Genomic DNA, 19,209 nt, shown 5'->3' on the forward strand with positions numbered 1-19,209 from the left:
ATCTGAGGCCACCAGCAAGAATTACATGAGTGTACATCATAACAAGTACATAATATAGGGCATATTATAACCTCTTGTCATCCACGTTCTCTCATCTCACATAGCATTGTAAGGAAAACCCTGGTATGCATGGTTTACATCCCGAAGAAGAGCAAATGAATGCACTAAAATGACAAGCAATGAGGTGATATAGCCATGACATTAAAGTCCTTTAGCTAGAATATGTTGCATATCCTCTGAGATATTATCCTGAAAAGCGATAAAGATCAAATTGAGTTTTCCTTTCCCACTGTAAACTTACCATCAGCTTGAAGGAGAAAAACTTAGAAAAGGCAGCAGATAAGAAAACAAGTCTTAAATGCGTGTCTACACGGTATAATAACATAGACTAGTCAGTCTGAAACAATTGCTTTCCAATGACCTCCCCATGCATGAGCATTCTCAATACAAAATAAGGAAGTACAAATAGAGAGCTGTCCTGGAATCATTGTAGTATTTAAAACTCTTACACCTCCTTATTCAAGAGTAATTTCCCTGTGTGGACAAGCCCAAGATTAATCACAGCGTTGGTAGAGCATTAGGCAGATGAAAAGCCTTAATGTTCTTTGAGTGCCCCTCCTTCAGAAATCATCCTGACAAAAGGGTTGGGTTTGTTTACTGGATATAAAATGTTGCTAAACCAGATGGAATAATTTCACACTTTAACATGAAAATGTATTCAGATTTTGACATCATTATTAATGATACCAGTAAACATCAAATTTAAAGTACAGAAATTTACACTACACATTGCCTTCATGCAGATCTTACTGGAAGTATCTACCTAGAACAGCCCTGCAAGATGTTGTTTAATGCAATTAAAAATTAATAATAATAAAAGAAAGAAAAGTCCACTATTATACATATGCTCCATAGATAAAAGAATAAAAGGTACATGCTAATGCTACTATTAAACAGTTCTGAGTCCAAAACAATTTTCTCTATAGTAAAGCCTGGTTATTCATGGCAGATAATGGTTCTACAATGTTCAGGTAAGGCAATCTTGAAGCTGGGGAGGAAAAGAGGACACGTTTCAGAGTGACTTTTATCTATACTCACACAATTCAACACTCATTTAAGCACTATGTGGATGTGGCATAGTTTCAACCTACCACACATTGTACAGGACAATGCAAAGACAGATCTTTTCACATGTCTTCACCACATAAGCACACACCAGTTAGTCCACCAAATGTAAGACTTCAAACACTTACAAGTTCAAAAAGTGTATATAGTGCAAATAAAAGTCCTTGGAACATGAGATGGGTAAGACTAAAAGCAGATAAGCTATTCATAGAACTCTTGTTCCCATTCTTCCAAAGAAAAAATAGTTTTGTTCAACTTCACCTAGTGCTCAGTGTAGAAATTCACATTCTTTGCAAATACAGACCCTTTTCTCCATCCAATTTAGATCTTTTGACCTATCCTTAAAGAAATCTTTAAGATCTTTATTTCCTGAAGGGGATCCAAAACAGTAGTAAATACATACACAAACAGCACTTATGTGGCTTACTCTCCTCAAAATATTCAAAAAGAAACATGATATGCAACAAGCGGAATTTCATGTACTTTTGCAGTGTTGTCAAGAATCACCTTGATGCCAAGGAAAACCAAACGTCTAGGTGAAAATACAGCTCTCCAAACCATACTCAGAAGTAAGAGACTGATGTTAACTTTCTAGCTCTGGCAAACAGACAAAACTTCAGTGCAAGTGACAAATATGCATGGAAAATTTTTGGTCCCGTATATTTTTATTCAAAGCAAACAAATTTAGCTTTGGGCACTATTATCTATGAAAGAAAAAGAAAGGAGTGGAAATAATTCCCACCATCTGCTCCAGGCACATCTGGGAAAAAGAAGTATTTTATATAATATATATGTGTATATGTACATGTGTCTGTGTATATATACAGACACATGCATAATATCCACTGCATATAACTGAAGAATAAAGGACACAGTTATTTCAGACCGAACCATGTCTGAATTTTCCTTAAATGCACCATTGTATAGGTGTGCTGGTGACATACGATATGCCCTGTCTGAAAGAGGATCAGAATGATTTGGTCGCTTCAGAGGGCAGTGATTTTTAATATCAAACACAGACATAAATGAAAACACACTGCAGGTAGGATGTTCCTGTCTATTTCAAGAAAATAGCTCAGATACAAGCTAGTTCTTTTCCTGTCCATCTGCATCTAAAGGATTCCAAAGCAGACAAAAAAAAATGATGAACCTTGCAGGGCTCTACAGTTATAGATGCTGTGAAAAGGAATGAATCAGTTATTTTCCTAGAAAGTCAAGGTTTCTTAATAAAATCCCTGTAATTCAGACTCAACAGGATGGACCTTTCCATCACAGTCTTCTCTTTCAGCATGAACTGGTTCCTGCTAAGGAAATGTCCAGAATGAGAACTATGCAAGAGATTTTTGCATTTTACCAAAACCTAATTGCTTACAATTCCTTACTGCCACCTTCTCTAAATTCTTGGTATGATGAAATCAAGACAAAAAAGGGTCAACTGCAATTACTCAAGTCTTCCCTCTCACAATGAGGAACCAATTAGACGTACTAGACTTATGGGGAAAGCACTATAATTACCGCAACTCTACTGGAGTAAAAGGAGCTCTGGTATTGCATACAAGCTGATGATCCTGGACACAATTCTATCCAAGTTTAAAAACAACAAGAAAAAATAATTTTCAGGAAAAAAAAATAAAACAAAATATTACCCCATTTGGCCTTACACAACACTGACCATACAGTTTGCAACAGGAGACTTGGAAAACAGAAAGCGAGACACAATTTAGCAAAGAAAGATATCCTGCAAAATCTAGAAGCTTTGAAGCTCTAACGACTGGAAATAAGAACAAAAGCTTTAACACAGTTCCTATTTGCTGATTCATACTGTTGCAGCTACTCTTTATACCTACAGTCATATGCTCAATAACAATTGTAAAGTGAGGACAGCAAACACCTTAGAAGTGTCTGTCCTTCCAACATTCACACTGATACAAAAGCTAACCCCAGTCTAATCAGCAGGTGAGACGCCAAGAGTTCTAAGTCCAGTACAAAGACCTGGGGTGACATGACAGGAGTGCTCAATTACACTACCTGCACTGCACAGCAACTGAAATTTTTGTTGAATGACATGCAGAATGAATACTTGTCACTAATCTTTAAACACACTTTTAAAAAAAATATCAGATTCCTTTTTCCCATCTTCATCTTCTGACATCCCACACCCAACTACTAAAAAAGAGATGTGGTAATCTTACTGTTTGTTTGTGCAGTTTAGCCCACTCGAGGGCTCCCATGTACAGACCATCCAACTGTGCAATAATATAGCCAGCATGCCTCCAAAAGGGGTCATCCTTATTATTTCTGATTTGTTGTCTTGTCCATTGATCTTGTTTCCTGCAGAGGAACAAACAGGTTGGGGTTTTCTTGCTTTTGTTTTAGAGTATAATTGCTATTGCAGGGAAGGGGCAAATGTTGGCCTGCATTATGACCAAGATGATCAAAACCTTCCTAGTGTTTTGAGGTAAATCATGTTCTGGAAATCCAGTAGACATGGATGAAGGTTGTATACTCTGGGTGCAAATATTCAGATCCATGCAATGTACCCTACAACCGTGTGCCTCTACCTCCATACATTGTTTCAGCACCAAAGAGATGGACTCTGCCTCTGTGGGAGACCCACCTATAGCAGATCTAGCATCCCCTTATAGTCAGTAAAGAGAAACAAGCATTTGATTGTTCACCTGACCTATTTCCTTTTAAATGCCTACTCTATAAAATAGACTGACTTTTAAAGTCCTTACTTCTCTCCCCTAGGTACAAGTGCAACCAAGGCTTTCTGCTGGCAGTGCTAAAACTTTGCTTAAGAACCACTGCTATTCTCCTCTGAGGAAAAGGTGGGAGGCCAAACAATAATTCTATGTGCCAAATCCAACCAAGAGGTTACTAGTCGAACAACCCAGGTTTACAGCACAAAACAGAAGCTGAACAGACCCAAGGGCAAGAGCAGTCAACATTAGAAGGAACTCGTAGAGTTCCCTCCTTTGCTGCACACAACGAGGAACCTGAATTTTTAGAGTAAGTCAAGACCAGATAAACACAGGACCAGAGACTGTAATCTATCTGGCATTATGTACAGCAAGAAAAAAAAAAAAAAAAAAAAAAAAGAAGAAAAAAAAAAGAAAAAAAGAAGTGAATGAATCTGGCAAGGAAACAAACTCTTCCAGCAGTATATGGCTGATAAAACCAGCCATATTTATCTACCTGAAAGTAAAAAGATACAAGACGTATGTCAGAGGAAACAGGAACATGATCAGAGCATTCACAGCTATGGCTTTCAACACAACACAGTAGCCCATATTGAGACTGCTATAAAATAAAGCAACACAGCAGGAGTCCAGAATACTGGCATTAGAAAAAAAAAAATATACAAGGCCACCTACTATTGCCCCCTCCATCACAACAATGCATCTTGGGGAATACAGCCGCTGTTATGAGTTATACTGAGGAAAACAACACAAAAAACAGATATGATAGCTACCTCATCTTTCTCACAGAAAGGACAGCAATGCTGAAGGATACAATGATAGGAAGAGAGTGCTAAGAGTTTTTTTTTCTAATCTGTTTTGATACACTAAAAACAAACTAGATACAAATGCAATAAACAGAATTATTCAGATATGTAGCCCCCTTGCTTCAGGAAACAAAACAAGGTAAGATGTAAAAATTAGTCTGCAGACATGACCAAAGCTTCACAGAAGTATTCATAATGGAAGAAAATACAAGTCTAAGGAGACTAATGTAAGTGCTAAATACAGTTGAGTCTCCTAGTACCTGTCCCGGTTCTCCCACCTGTAGCTCCCCAACAGCGTAGCTGCAATATTTGAGCAGAATTACTGTTGATTTATACCGCTGAAGAAAAAAAAGGATTCAGGACTTTTGTGATTAGAACAGAATTCACATCAGTGGTATAGTAAACAAAATTCTAACAGTGGAATGAAAGAGTGTGTTAAAAAGACTAAGATGCCAAGAGACCACACTGTTCAGTGTAACATTCAAAATACCAGTTTTTAGAAAAGGATTTTCACTAGAATAAACTTCATAATTCATTGGTGTTATCCACACCCACTTGCAGTAATATCTTTAAATATTTCTTTGAAAGAATCAGAATTGGGGAAGGATATATGACCTTCTTAACAAGTTCAGAATTTTTCCTCACACACACTAATGCCATGCAGTCAGTGGAAAAGTAAACATATATTTTCTTTCACCTATGAGAGAATAAAATTGAAATATCCTTATATACATCAATCATAAGTCTTGAAGAATTTATTTTCTAAGAACTAAATACATACGCCATGAAATTCTGGACTCCACTTCGAACGGTGGGATTCTTAATTAACTGTGGATACATATTTGCAGCATGGTCATACATATGCCTGAAAGAAAAAAGGTAGTAGAAATCACTTTTTTGCACCTTCCCTTATTCCTCGCCATCCCATTTGTCAGCAGATACTGAGAGCCATGCACCACAAAGTCACATTTTTCTAATCATGAAATGGTATCGTATCTTTAAGGCATGTCAAATAGCAAAGTTAAAACAAGTATATTGTTTAAATTTAAGTCAAAATAAAAGTCCTTGCTAATGCTCGCTCAAACTGCTCTACAATGGAAAAAGAAGCAAAAGTGAGATGGTACAATTTCATAGCAAAACTTCACATTCAGGAAATCTCTGAAGATCAGAACCATCTTCAAAATTCTAGCACATTAATTTAAAACATAACAGAAATGGTTTACTGGAGAGCTATTCAATTTGGAACCAAGAGAGCATGGAGATGAGAATATTTGCTGATTGAGTAGTGAGAGAATTTTAGCCTGGTATCTAGCGGAGTTTTTGCTTACCACTGACCATGATCCTTTCTTACATAAGCTAAAAGCCTCTAAGGTGTATGTTAATCCTATGCATTCCCACAGACTCATGACAGCCCTAAACAGATTCAGCTGCATGGAAACCAACATTGTTTCACCCCCACACCCCCCAAGCCTCCCACCTCCAAGCTGAGTTCAGTTAGCTGTTTCATCACCATTAACTAGAAGGAACAAAAGGTTGAGTTTCTGTTTGTTTTAGTTGACTGGTTCGCTTGTTTGTATTGAAGTAAAGCACTTTACGTTTCATAACAAAATTAACTGACAAAAAGAGCTCAGGAGCCCAAAAGTTATCATCGCCCTTCAATTTTAGGTCAAATCTAATTCATGCATCTGATTCACAGAGCTTTTGAATTTTCTCAGTCCATTAATTTTTCCTCCCATCAACATTTCTTAATTTTCAAGTTCAAACTGAGCCAACACTTTTTCAGCTACAGAGTCAAAAAAAAAAAAAAAAAAAAACACAGGGGGAGGAATATTTAGTTCTAGGTGGAATTCAGCAGGAAATTATTTTGCTGAACTCTCGAGTAGGTAGAACTAGATCAGTCATAAGTAGAATTATCTCCTACCAAGTTCTGAGGGAAAGAAAGCCAAACTAAGAAGCAAATGCCAGCCTCAAGGAAAGAGCATGCTAGCAGGACAGGATTCCCTCTATTAAACAAGGGCAACTTCCTCTGGGAGGAATGCTCTTTCTCCCCAGTTTCTTTCAGAGTATAATTAGAGAATGCACCCAGAGATGACTGAATGGTTTGCTGATGATTAGAGATGCTGATCCACTGACCTTCTTCCTTCTCTTTTTGTCCCCTGCCCCAACCTCAGCTGTTTAAGCACAACTTGATTGCATGACCCTGCTGTTTCTTATGTCAGCTCTGGTAACCCTCTGGCTACCCAGTCTAATTGGTCTGCATACATTCAAGCAAAACCCTAACCCAACAAAAAAATGTAAATAGTAAAAAAATGTAAATTATTTTTCTGGCAGTTTGTAGCTTGAATTAGGTTTTTATGCTTGTTTAAGCAAGAGAGGTAGTATACAAATGCAACTTTCTGCTATGTTAGTAAGTGAATCAACATGAAAGTGCTTGATCAGTGCCTGGGCAGATATAAGTGAGAGGGGTTGGATCTGGGGAGTTCGGGCAAGAGAGGGGAGTGCTCAGTAGCTTCACACCATCACACCTTTCAGGAAACTCTAGCTACAGTACCAATTTTAGTTCTACAGTTAGCTGTTCTCCCATTTAACACAAGACTACACGCAATGATCATAACCTATTTCTTGAAGTAGACAAAGTTGAAGAAACTGATCAACATTCTGCACCCCTGCAGTCACAACAAATTTGGCAAATAAGAATTTTAAGTAATTTTAGGAAGGAAATTATAGCATAATTTATGCCATACTACAAGACAGAGTTCTGATGGCACTAGAAATGGGGAGGGAATAGCAGAAGACAGTCCATCTGGCAGATGGTCTTTCAGGGACAAGAACCAGATTAAGAGAATAAAAACAGCCAGGATACTACTCTGATCAGACTTCTAGGTTCAACTGTGTAGTGGGTTTACGTGGCAAGGTTTTGGTAGCAGGGAGCCATAGGGGTGGTTTCTGTGAGAAAGATCTAGAAGCTGCCCCATGTTTGGGAAGGGCCCCATTGTTTTCCAGATCCGAGCCAATAAGCGATGTTGTTTTGCGCCTCTGTGAGAGCATATTTAAGACAGGGAAAAAAACGCTGCGCCACACAGCAGCCGGGAGAGTCAAGGGAGTGAGAGAACAGCCTTGCAGGTGCCAAGGTCAGTGTAGAGGGAGGGGGAGAAGTGCTCCAGGCGCCGGAGCAGAAGTCCCCTGCGGCCTGTGGTGAGGACCATGGTGAAGCAGGATGTCCCCCTGCAGCCCATGGAGTACCACAGTGGAGCAGGGTTCCATGCTGCAGCCCGTGGAGGAGACCACGGTGGAGCAGGTGGCCCTGCACCGACGGAGGCTGCCGTCTGTGGAAGACCCCTGCCAGAGCAGATTCCAGGCCGGACCTGTAGCCTGTGGAGAGGAGCCCATGCAGGAGCAGGTGGCCTGGCAGGAGCTGCTGCCCGTAGGGGAGCCAGGTTGGAGCAGTTTTCTCCTGAGGGATGGACCCCGTGGTACGGTCCCATATCTGGAGCAGTTCTGGAAGAGCTGCTGTCTGTGGGAAGCCCACGCCGGATCAGTTCATCAAGGACTGCATCCCGTGGGTGGGACCCCACAGCACAGGGGACGAGAGTGACCGAGAAGGAGCGGCAGAGAAGAAGTGCTATAGACTGACCATAACCCCCATTCCCCTGTTCCCCTGCGCCGCTCGGGGGGAGGAGGTGGAAGAGGGTGGATGGGGGGAAGGTGCTTTTGTTTTTTTTTTTCCTTTGTTTTCTCACTTCTCTCGCTTGTTAGTAATAGGCAATAAATCTTACTATCTCCTTATGCCGAGTCTGTTTTGCCCGTTAAAATAATTATTGCGTGATTTTCTCGTCCTTATCTCAACCCTTGAGCCCTTTTCACATATTTTCTCCCCATTCCTCTTTGAGGAGGGGGAGTGAGAGAGCGGCTGTGGTGGAGCTCGGCTGCCCACTCGAGCGGAACCACGACAAACTGTCAGCCATACTCTCTTCATTTGGTGCACTTGAAAGGTATGCAACACAAGGCAGATTTTATACTTGTATCATCTTTAAGCAGAGATAACCGGAGTAGAGAGTGGATTGGTTCAAAATCAGGGAACTGAAAGCAGCTTCTTTAATGGGCTTCCCTCTTGCATATACTAACAGAAGCCAGACAATTCCTGGGATTGACTGATTAATCTTTTAATGCCCAAGATTTTTTCCTCCTAAATTCCCTGTGACTTTTTTTTCCCTTTAACGTTTCCATGTACATGGCTTGCATATTTTGTAAGGTATAGGTATTATCCTCCAAAGTAAATTGGATCATTATAGTAAGGTAGTGCTTTGCAACTGTATCTAACAACAAAAACAAGGCAATTACAATACTGGGACAAGAATTCAAAGTCTAAAAACAGCAAAGCACAGCTATGTTCTTCAAATTAGAGAGGAAGATGACAGGACTCGGGTCAGCTGAGGTTGTATCAGAAAAGAGTACAATTAATGTTGCTTCAAATTTAAATACTGCTCTAAGGCACCAAGCACGTCCCAGTTGGGACTGACTAAAAGTATGTGCTTCACGTCACTGATCTGGATGTGTTCTGCTGTTGCCCAAGTACAGTGAGGCCTCAGTAACACTGCTTGTAATGGGGGAAGAGAATTCATAACCCAAGAAAACCAGAGCTAACAGCTTTGGCTGGATGTTAGGATTGGACCTTACAAAGAGGCCAAAGACTGGGGATAAAAACAAATGTCTGGCTCTCTAGATACTCAAATTAGATTTATCCTCCCCCTAAGTGTCTTCAAAACAGACAGCTGTTATCTGAATCAGGTACCTACACTAGAAAGATGAATTGTGCTCTAGAAAATGCCTGTTTCTGTCATCACTGGTAGATGGATCTGACTTGCTTAGATATTGCTTTTTATACCACGAACCTAAAAAAACTATAGCAGACATACATTCTTCCCCAGCAATCTGAGATAAGACAGTCCCAGCATGTCCTGTTTTGATATATATATATATATATTTTTTTTAATCCATTTATCTTATATTCTGCTTGGGTTCCTACAAAGGACAAAACATAAGCTCTTAAGAAAGATTTTGACATTCTTATGCATACCATCAAAGGCTTGGCTGTGTCTAGAAACCTTAATTCACACCCTAGGTGCAATGAAAGAACTGAGCTAGCTGAGAATTCCTGAAGGTCTCCAAGTTGCAGGCACTGTCAATCCGGAGCTACTGCTCACCTGACAGCTTCTGCAGGAACCTGCACTTCAAACTGGGATTATATGAAGGAATGTATCCTTCCCATTAACACAACACGTGAGACCAGAGCACTCCCAGGACTTCAGGGTTTCTACAAAGAGATACCTTGGGTCATTTCGGCTTCATAGAGTCATGACCACAAATGGCATTGCCACAAATGGATGAGAGACAGCTGGAGACCTTGGAGTTGTCCAGGTTAAGGTAACAATGTACTGGAGAACACCTCAATTACCACACATACCTAGTGTATTCACCTTGGACAGCTGTACCAGAGCCACTTATGGTGGCAGTGCTCATACAGACAAGCAACATAAGCCTCATCACTCTGGTAGTTAAGTGGTTGTTGATGCAAATAAAGTCTAGAACACCATCAAACATGTCGTTACACTCTTCCTTGCTGTTACCAGGACAGATGAGTCCCTAAAAAGGAAGGTTGAGCTGCATGCAGCTACTGTGTGCACTGATGTGTGCAAAGGCAGAATGAGAGTGTTTAGAGACTCCTTCTCATATGGGAAGTCATGACGATGCTAGAGAGCTTCCCTGGAGACAAGCTGCCAGGCTGTCTGATAGCAACAGGTTTACAGTCTGAGAGATGCTGGTTACCTGTTTCACTGCAGGAGAATTGTGTAAACACCCCAAAGAAAAAAAAAATCTTCCTGCATGTGAGTTAGGATTCTGTGACCCTCCAGACAGGATAAAAGAGAAACGGAATTCTGAGAGTAATCTTTCAACATGTGCAGACTTAGTGAGTTTGCTTCTCTGTGCTTCAAAAAGTGTCAAATCCACTGTGTAAGAGAACTTTATTGACTTGCAGTTTACTGAATAAAAACACCAAGATTGTACACCTAAAAGCTGAAGTAATAGGTCCTCTGTCTTCTCAAGGGTCAGAGGATTCATTTTCGCTCCTTAGCTGGAGCATTTTCAATAGATATTCTTAGCTTCAAAGAGAAGTCCTTTTATCCAAAATAGCTTCACAAGACAGAAAATGCTTATATTCATAACCTCTGTGAGAAATATATTTCCACTGCATTTTCCATGGTACAATGGGGCAAAGATAGCCAAAAAAACAGATGGTACATATAATATATGATAGTCATTTTAGAGATGGGAAGCATTTTCAGGCTTTGCACTGTCAGAGAATTTCTCAATATGTTTTCTGAGGAGACCTTTTTGAGAAAATCAAGGCTTTGGCTACTTCTGGTTTTGCATCTTAACCCTTCAACTTCACACTTCAACTCCTTTAAAACAAGTTCAGTTAAGTTCCCCACTTCACTTAAAAGCCCAAGTCTCAAAACATACTTCTCCAACCTCTTCCTTGACAGAAACCCTTAAACTCTTTTCTGAAGACTTTAAGACCTCTGTTTGTTATTATTTCTGCTACATCTAACTCTCTATGATGGGCCATTTAGTGGCAGAGCTGATAGCCCTGCAGTAGCAATGGCTGGGGAAGGGAGGGGAAGGAGGAAGAAAATCACCTCTCCTAAACCTAAGCATAGACTAAGACATCAGATTATGTCAGACACTGTTTCACATTCAAGCTATGTTTAAAGGAATGGGTATATAGTTAAGATTGTTTAAAAAGTCGGCAAGGAAGACTTACATATCTACTATGGAGGCGCTAGTAGACCAGAAGTGTGTTTTTTAAAACATAATTTGTCATCTGATTAGTCTTAGTATGGATTGGGCTGTCTACATACTATGACAAAACTTAAGTTTAATCACTTAAAGATGAGTACACAAAGACACTGAATAAAAATCTGTCAAGTAACACCCAGTTGTAAGGAAACTTGGAAGACTGAGGGGAGATCTAATTGAAGTATATAAATATCTGAGGGTAGGGTGTTGAGAGGATGGAGCCAGCCTCTTTTCAGTTGTGCCCACCAACAGGACAAGAGGCAACGGGTACAAACTGAAGCACAGGAAATTGCGTCTGAAATGAGGGGGCACTTTTTGACTGTGATGGTGACAAAGCACTGGCACAGGTTGCCCAGAGAAGTTGTGGAGTCTCCTTCTCTGGAGATATTCAAAACCCGCCTGGATGCCATCCTGTGCAATGTGCTCTAGGTGATCCCTGCTCGGCAGTGGGGTTGAAGTAGATGATCTTCAGAGGTCCCTTCCAACCTCAGCCATTCTGTGATTCTGCAACAATATTCTCATTTAATGCCATATGTAGTTTACATAAACTGTCTAAGTAGTCCATAGCAATAACCTCTCATGCAAATAATCTAAAAACACATATCCAGATCTCTCATGTACTTCATTCTCTTTCCTGCCTGGGATAAATGCTGTGCACTCAGAACTCTAAGATTCCCCTTCCCCCTCCCCCAAAGTGTTTTCTTGATCAACAAATTATGCTGTATTAGGCACACAACAGAACTTAGTCTTAGTAAAAGAAAAATTCTTAAGTTCATAGAGGAGAAATAGAGCCTTTGCCAACAATCCACATATCATGTGCTTAGTCATATCACCAGCTATATCCCACCAATTCTGCCTTCCTGCTTAGTAACGGAAAGAACTTAAAAAGAACAGAAAAAGCTTGTCTGGATTCATAACATGCACAAAACAGTCAGTTTTCACAGATTTGCATTGTGGGAGTGTTTCAGTCCCTCATTCATTTTCCACAGGGCTTTCAGGAGTACAGTGACCCTTCTAGACATATACCAGTCTACCTCCTGGCCTTTCAGTGTATCAGCCTCTTTTTTTTTTTTTTTCAAAAAAATTTTGTCCAGGAGGGATAAAACTCCCCATGTTATGAAGCTTCAGCATCTGTTCTCCCCAGTAGTTTCTTGACAGCGCTTGCTGAAAAAGACCCTTAAGGAAGCCCTGCAGCCTTTGCCTCTCCCTGACTGATCTGCTCTCAATTCTCTCATCTATTGGTCAGTCACCTACCTCCAGGCTGGGGAAATAACTATTCTTTCTGCTACCCCTTTTGTAATTATTTACAACACAAGGCTTACTCACATCATTACACATATGCTATTCTGTGATTACATTACTTAACCAGAAATATTGATGCAGTACTCATTGTTCTCACAAAGGTGAGAAGAGAGCCTGCAGGATGAGAAGACAACACAAGGCAGAAACCACATCTTGATACTGTAAAGAAGATGCTGTATCTCATACTTGTTACGAATTAAAAGAACAGCACACAACCACAAAAGTGTATGGTTTAAGTGGATAGGAATGAAGGGAAAAGAAAAATAAACACACTCACAGAAATCCACTGGAAGTGTCATAAATTGAGTTGCTTCCTGAGGTACTTACGGAGCTGTGAGATAGCCTTCCAAAAAGCCAGCTGCATACATGATGTCTTCATTGCTTAAGGTCTTACGGCCATAGCCTGCTCTGATCTCCAGAACTCCCCAACCTGTTGTCTGTATAGTGTTGTTGTAGAAGCCATAGGCATCTCCGTTCCTGTCCAGTGTATTCCTGACCTGCAGTGTTTTTTGAGCTTTATTCCAGTACACAGTTGCGTAACGGATTTCTATGGCCAAGAAGAAAGAAGGCAAGGGAAACAAAAACAAAGACAAGGGAAATTAGTGTTGCAATAAACCTGAAAAGCAACAAGTACCATAGGAACTTCATTTTACTTAGACACTGATGACTATTACAATGCCTGCCAACAGGAGCACTGTTACAGGGGTTGGAGAAGTAGTTGCAACAAGCACAGGTTTCACTTTAAGCCTGGTAGCTCTAACTCAGGTCTCAAAGAGCCCAGGCAGATATTATTGAACAGCCACATTAAGATTGATGCAATAGAGCAGAATGGGTTGGTCAACCACCCTTTTGGAAGTCTCACTCAGTCTCTGTAGACTGAGAACTACCAAAGTAGTTACTGCAAAGCAAGATTAAAACAAGGGAAGAATGCGTAGGTACTTCCTCTCCAATAGTGAAATGCTATGACAATATTTTGGCAATTTAAAAAAGTTAAATTTGGTAACTTTCCAACACATTTGATTCCACCACAGAAAGAAATACCGATGTTAACATACTGAGGAGTGGTATGAGAACCAACTAGAGTTTTACCAAAAAAGTTTACAGTTAAATATTCTCATGTTACTCTTTTGGAAATTATCTACGACTCTTTCAGTCTAAAGTTCCACCATAGCTGAGTCTTACATAAAATTCAAAAAAGTATTTCCTTACCTGGCCCAGAAGAAACCCTGGATGAATCTCACTGAAAGCAATTTTAAAAGATGGCATGCCTGACCAATTACTAATGATTATAGCTACTACCAACTTAATTTTCTGCTTAGAGATTCAGGAGACAAGTTGTTGTTGGTTTTTTAAGCTTTCTGGACAGCTGATCCTGGAGATGGTATTGCCCAACAGAAGCACTAGAACTTAGTGGATCACAGACTGAACACGCAAAGCACACAGGTATGCAAACCTTTCTATGGCACACAATACCTATCCCCCAACTGGAATAGAATCAATATCAAGTGGTAAAGGAACAAAAAAGAACGTCATTAGACTCTTCCAGAGATCTACCAGGGCTGCTGTTTAGCAAACATTCTTAATGATTTGGGTTTTAATCCCAGTGAACTGAAGAATTAAGAGCAAGAGTTAACAGCTTTCAGAAAAACCTCTAATCATAGAATCACAGAATGCTTTGGGTTGGAAGGGACCATAAAGACCACTCAGTTCCAAGCCCCTGCCATGGGCAGGGACACCTCCCACCAGACCAGGTTGCCCAAAGCCCCATCCAGCCTGGCCTTGAACATCTCCAGGGATGGGGCATCCACAGTGCCAGGGCCTCACCGCCCTCATTGTGAAGGATTTCTTCCTTACATCTAGCCTAAACCTACTCTCCTTTAGTTTAAAACCATTCCCCCCTTGTCCTATCACTGCACTCCCTGAGTCAAATCCCTCCCCAGCTTTCCTGTAGGCTGCTTTTAGGTAGTAGAAGGCTGCTGTAAGGTCTCCCTGGGGCCTTCTCTTCTCCTGGCTTCTCTTCTCTCTCACCCCCTTCTATGAAGAAGAGTTCTTACATGAGTCTATTTAGAGATGAAGTCATTTCAGGGACTTGGAACACAGTGTTTAAAAACATGTTTTATTATCTGCCAGGTACTGAGTCTATTTAAAGGACTGAGACATGACAGACCTTAGAAACCTCTTCAGGCTGCTGCAATAACCTCACTTTTCTGTTGCCTTCTTAACTATTTTTTAGTAATTTTTAGTAATACATGAGGTAATCCCTGATTTAGTTTAAGTGTAAACATGGGAATTGCTCACACTGAAAACTCCACAAAAAGGAAAGCAAGATGATGTGGCTTATCACTGGAAACAGACAAAGGCCATCTTAAAAGCTAAAACTCCTAAGAGCACAGAGGACAAGGAAAGTAAGGTCCTGTGAACAAGTGGTGCAGGGGGTCATGGCACAGAGCACAAAGAGCCTGTCCAGCAGTAAAGGGCGAAGCTGACTCCAAGCAAAGCAGTCTGCTGCATAGTAGAGAAGAAAAGACATGTTGTGCTCAGTACAGACATCTGAGGAACAGGTATAAAGAACAAGGACAAAACAGGGGAAGAGAAAGATGCTCTCCATAAGTGGGGGGGTACACAAGCAGTCAAGAGGAATCAGGGCAGGTAGGTGTTTCTATCAGTGCCCACAGACTAGGTAGGCATGCCAAAGAAAACTTCTGCCTAAAGCAAAATAGCTGTTGTTTTCTTAAAAAAAAAAAAAAAAAAAAAAATACTGTTCAGTCTGTGTTGCACTGGCATCAGAGACAGACGTACCCTGAACAGACGTACTGTAACACGGGAGGCTTGTTTCTTTGTTTCATTGTCTGCCACAGCATGAAGACTCAGAGCTGTTTTCAGAAGGCAGAACAAACTTCAAAATTACCCTTGGAGTTTGCCCTGACCCTAAATTCTCTACACAAAGAATTTAAACTGCAGAAAATCAGGACTGGAGGAGGATGTGAGAGAAATAACAGCATGAAAATACACAATGATTTGCAACAAAGGCAGAGGCCTTTAGAGGAACAGCAATGAGGTATGTGCTGTACATGTGGCAGGCACAAAAACAATGCTGGAAGACACCATCTTCCACTACTGATTTTTTTTTTTTTTTTGGCAGCTACTCATGTGATTTCACCTCATTCATTTTTGTGTCAGTTTCTGACAATCTAACAGGTCTGGTCTAACATGTCAAAATGCCTATAAATAGATGTAGCAACTTCATATAAAGTAATATATATATTTATATAATTTATAACAATTACTGTATGGTTATATAAGTTTTTATATTGCTACAAATGCAGTTAAAATTGCAAGCTTATAAATTGCTGTACATTTAAAACCAACTTCCACTACCACGTAACCAAAGCATTTCCTATTACAATTTTAATCTGTGTTCATCTAAACTAGCAGAACTACCTTTAGCAAGAAAACCGTCCAGAACTGAAAAACATAGCAGAATACAGATATCTAAGAACCAACTGCATGCTTCCAAAAAAATCCCATGCGTCTCTCACAACAACATGAACCTTTATCTAGAATAATGCTGGCATTTTATATTTATTTTTGAAAGGTGATGCAGAGACCCTAACATTTCTTATCCCAGCAACTGTATTGGTAAGACCTTACATATGAACCAAATGCAATGTCTCCATGAATCCATGATAGAAGGATGATTTCTAGAAGATTTAGACTTCCCAGTGTGTAGCAGAGAACACTGGGAAATTTCAACCTATTTCCTGCTCTCAGGACTCGGAAGAGCAGAAATTACTGTGGTAATTTAGGGTAATTCCATACCTGTATTGCTCAGAAGGGTTAACCTGAGTAAAAAGCAGAAGCAGACACTATTTATTGCAATGAATGACTCAAAGTCCCTGTAGACTGGGTAGGTCAGTGGAGTCGCTCTTTCCCTCAGTGTAACCAGCAAGTCAGAACTGCATAGCATTGGCAATGCGCAGCTCCACCACAGCCACCAGTGCGCTGCATGACAGGGGATAGAAGTGATGAAGTGCAATGACAAAATAAGCCTATAAATACGTAAGTGTTCCTTCTCCTTCCCGCAGGCAGTAGGAAATGGGAGAAGCCTTTCCTGAAACTGCGGGGGTTGGAACTGGATGATCTCTGATTATCCTTTCAACCCCAAGCATTCTACGATTCTGTATTTTTGCCAAACAGGGATCCAGAAATAGGACTATAGTTGGCAGAGTGCTGGAATTTCTTCAACATGTGAGAGGTATTTTGCAAAGATTATACCCTGAATAATGGAAAAATTAAGTTTCAGATGTAGTTACGAAGTGGTGGTATCCTTGGCATTTCAAACTGAAAAACAAGTCCTTTCTCTATCTTTTTGGATCAATACAGGCATTGCCAAGGTTATGTTAAAAGTAGAGCTTGTCTTTCAGTGGCAGATGCAGAATGGAAATACATACACACTTGACAGAATACTGAGAAAACAATTACTGAGGGGACAGAGACAAGATGAAACAAGGTGGAAGATGCTGTGAAGAGGATATGAAAGAGTAGTATTAACTTTCAGTGAAAGCACAAAATGGGCAGACAAAAAAAAAAATGCAGCAAGATGGCCCAAACACATTATTTGATAACTGTCACTTACACATATTAAAATAAATTAAAACTACAAAAATAACATCTGACATGCCTTAAGAACACCTATAATATCCTTTTGAAAATATGCTACAGGTACTTTTCCTTATGGTTTTGCCAACTTTAAGTTGTTTTTAGAACGTATCATGCATCTAGACAGTCTATTTGACCTTGTAATTAGAGAAAATAACAGAACTTCCCTGAAAATAAAACAGCCCCAAAGTTTGGGCATCGGAATTAATATTCATATCTTTCCATACTTGGAGCAGTAAGTCCATTGACAAATAATGAAGGAAACACTGGGGACATTGTCAATCATGTTATGTATTTGAGGCTACATTTAACAAGCTAAATTAAGTTAGAGTGAACAAGTGCAAGTGTCACCTAATAACAGGAAAATCACTGGATTTATCAGCTACTAATTTCGACTTCCATTTTACATGTTTATTTTTATCTCTGGCTTTTGAAAAGTGAAGCCTTTTCATTGAGGTATTAAGATGCACTTACTAGTTTCAACCCATACACTTTCCACTAACTAAGGAAGCGATCCTTCCATTTCACTGAGAAGTTTTGCACAACCCAGAAACACAGTAACACTAGCGCAAAGTTGCACACCTCCCATCTTCAGTACAGCCTGTCCTACAACTACTGTTCCGTTAGATGTTTATGTAAATGTTTCAGGTCAGCCAACAACAAGAAACACCTGATCTGATATTTCTGTTTGGTTTTGTAATTTGAGAGAATTTGTCCTATTTTCCCACCAAAATTTCAGAGCCATCCTTCTGCTTAGGAAGGTTGTATACCCCTGAAGTACAGCTGCAATTTTACACCACAGATATGACTGGAATCCATTACAAAATGAATGTTAAGTACTTCAGGACTTCTTTAGAGATTAGCTTAAACCACATAGGAACTTAACGTGAAACCCAGTAATTTTCAATTAAATAACTAAATGCTTTCTTGTTCTGCTTGAATACAAAGCTATTTGCATTTTCTATTCTACTAACCTTAATTCATCCTATTTCCTCATTCTTTTCAAATTTAAGTAATTTTTCAATTTGTCTCCAACAGACCTATCATTATTTGAAGCCTAATCCCCTGATTTGTGCTTACATGAGAGAGAGAAGCAATATTCAAATAAGCGAACTGAGATGATTTACGAGTTTGAATCTTGTATGACTTTCGTGTTCACGAGTATACTTAATGGTAAAACCCAGCTGATACAGAAAGCTTGCCAAAAGAACTGTAGGTCTCCAGTGTGCATCATGCACAGAGGAAACAAAAACAATACTTTCACAAGTAGCTTCAGTGAACTCTTAGTCCCTGAAGTAATTTTTACCAGAGAATATTCCCCAGAAACACAGTTTCCAAACTGTATAATGAAGAATCTCTTCAAGGAGTTCAAAATACTAAAGAACAATGAATGAAGGTGGGAGGAGAAAGAGACTGATAGTTCAATGCTGAAGGCCAAATTTATTCTATTAAGTAGCCTAAAGGCATTTCAATTTACTACTTCATAGTCTTCTACCTGTACATCAATGGTGTGAGGAATCAGCCAAGTATTAGCTGAAACTACTTCATATCCTACGTTTCCTTTTAATTCCTTTGCACGCTTCATAGTTGACCCTTCCTTCAGTCCTGCTAATGCAGTAATTAAAGTTTTTGCCAATTCAAGTAAGGTTTGAAAAGCAGGTCTCCAAGACGAGATAGGATTGCCCACAAAATGAGGTGCTTGTAATACTTTGGATGTGTTAAACCAGCTGCTACCTAATTTTATCTTGTTCTGTGGC

The 19,209-nt window shown here is 39.8% G+C and overlaps 1 protein-coding gene across 1 annotated transcript in view; it reads right to left on the bottom strand.

Moving 5' to 3' along the window:
• The window catches only part of PLBD1 (phospholipase B domain containing 1), a 38,601-nt gene that overhangs the window by 17,803 nt on the left and 1,589 nt on the right, over positions 1–19,209 (bottom strand). Inside the window, exons 2-4 of the mRNA XM_082782653.1 lie at positions 13,121–13,340; positions 5,415–5,498; positions 3,318–3,456 (exon numbers count right to left, since the gene is read on the bottom strand). Of these exons, the coding sequence (XP_082638779.1) occupies positions 3,318–3,456; positions 5,415–5,498; positions 13,121–13,340 (443 nt within the window). The remainder of the gene's footprint in view (positions 1–3,317; positions 3,457–5,414; positions 5,499–13,120; positions 13,341–19,209) is intronic.

The sequence above is a fragment of the Aythya marila genome (assembly GCF_965140915.1).
Source record: "Aythya marila genome assembly, chromosome: 1".
Lineage (NCBI taxonomy): Eukaryota > Metazoa > Chordata > Aves > Anseriformes > Anatidae > Aythya > Aythya marila.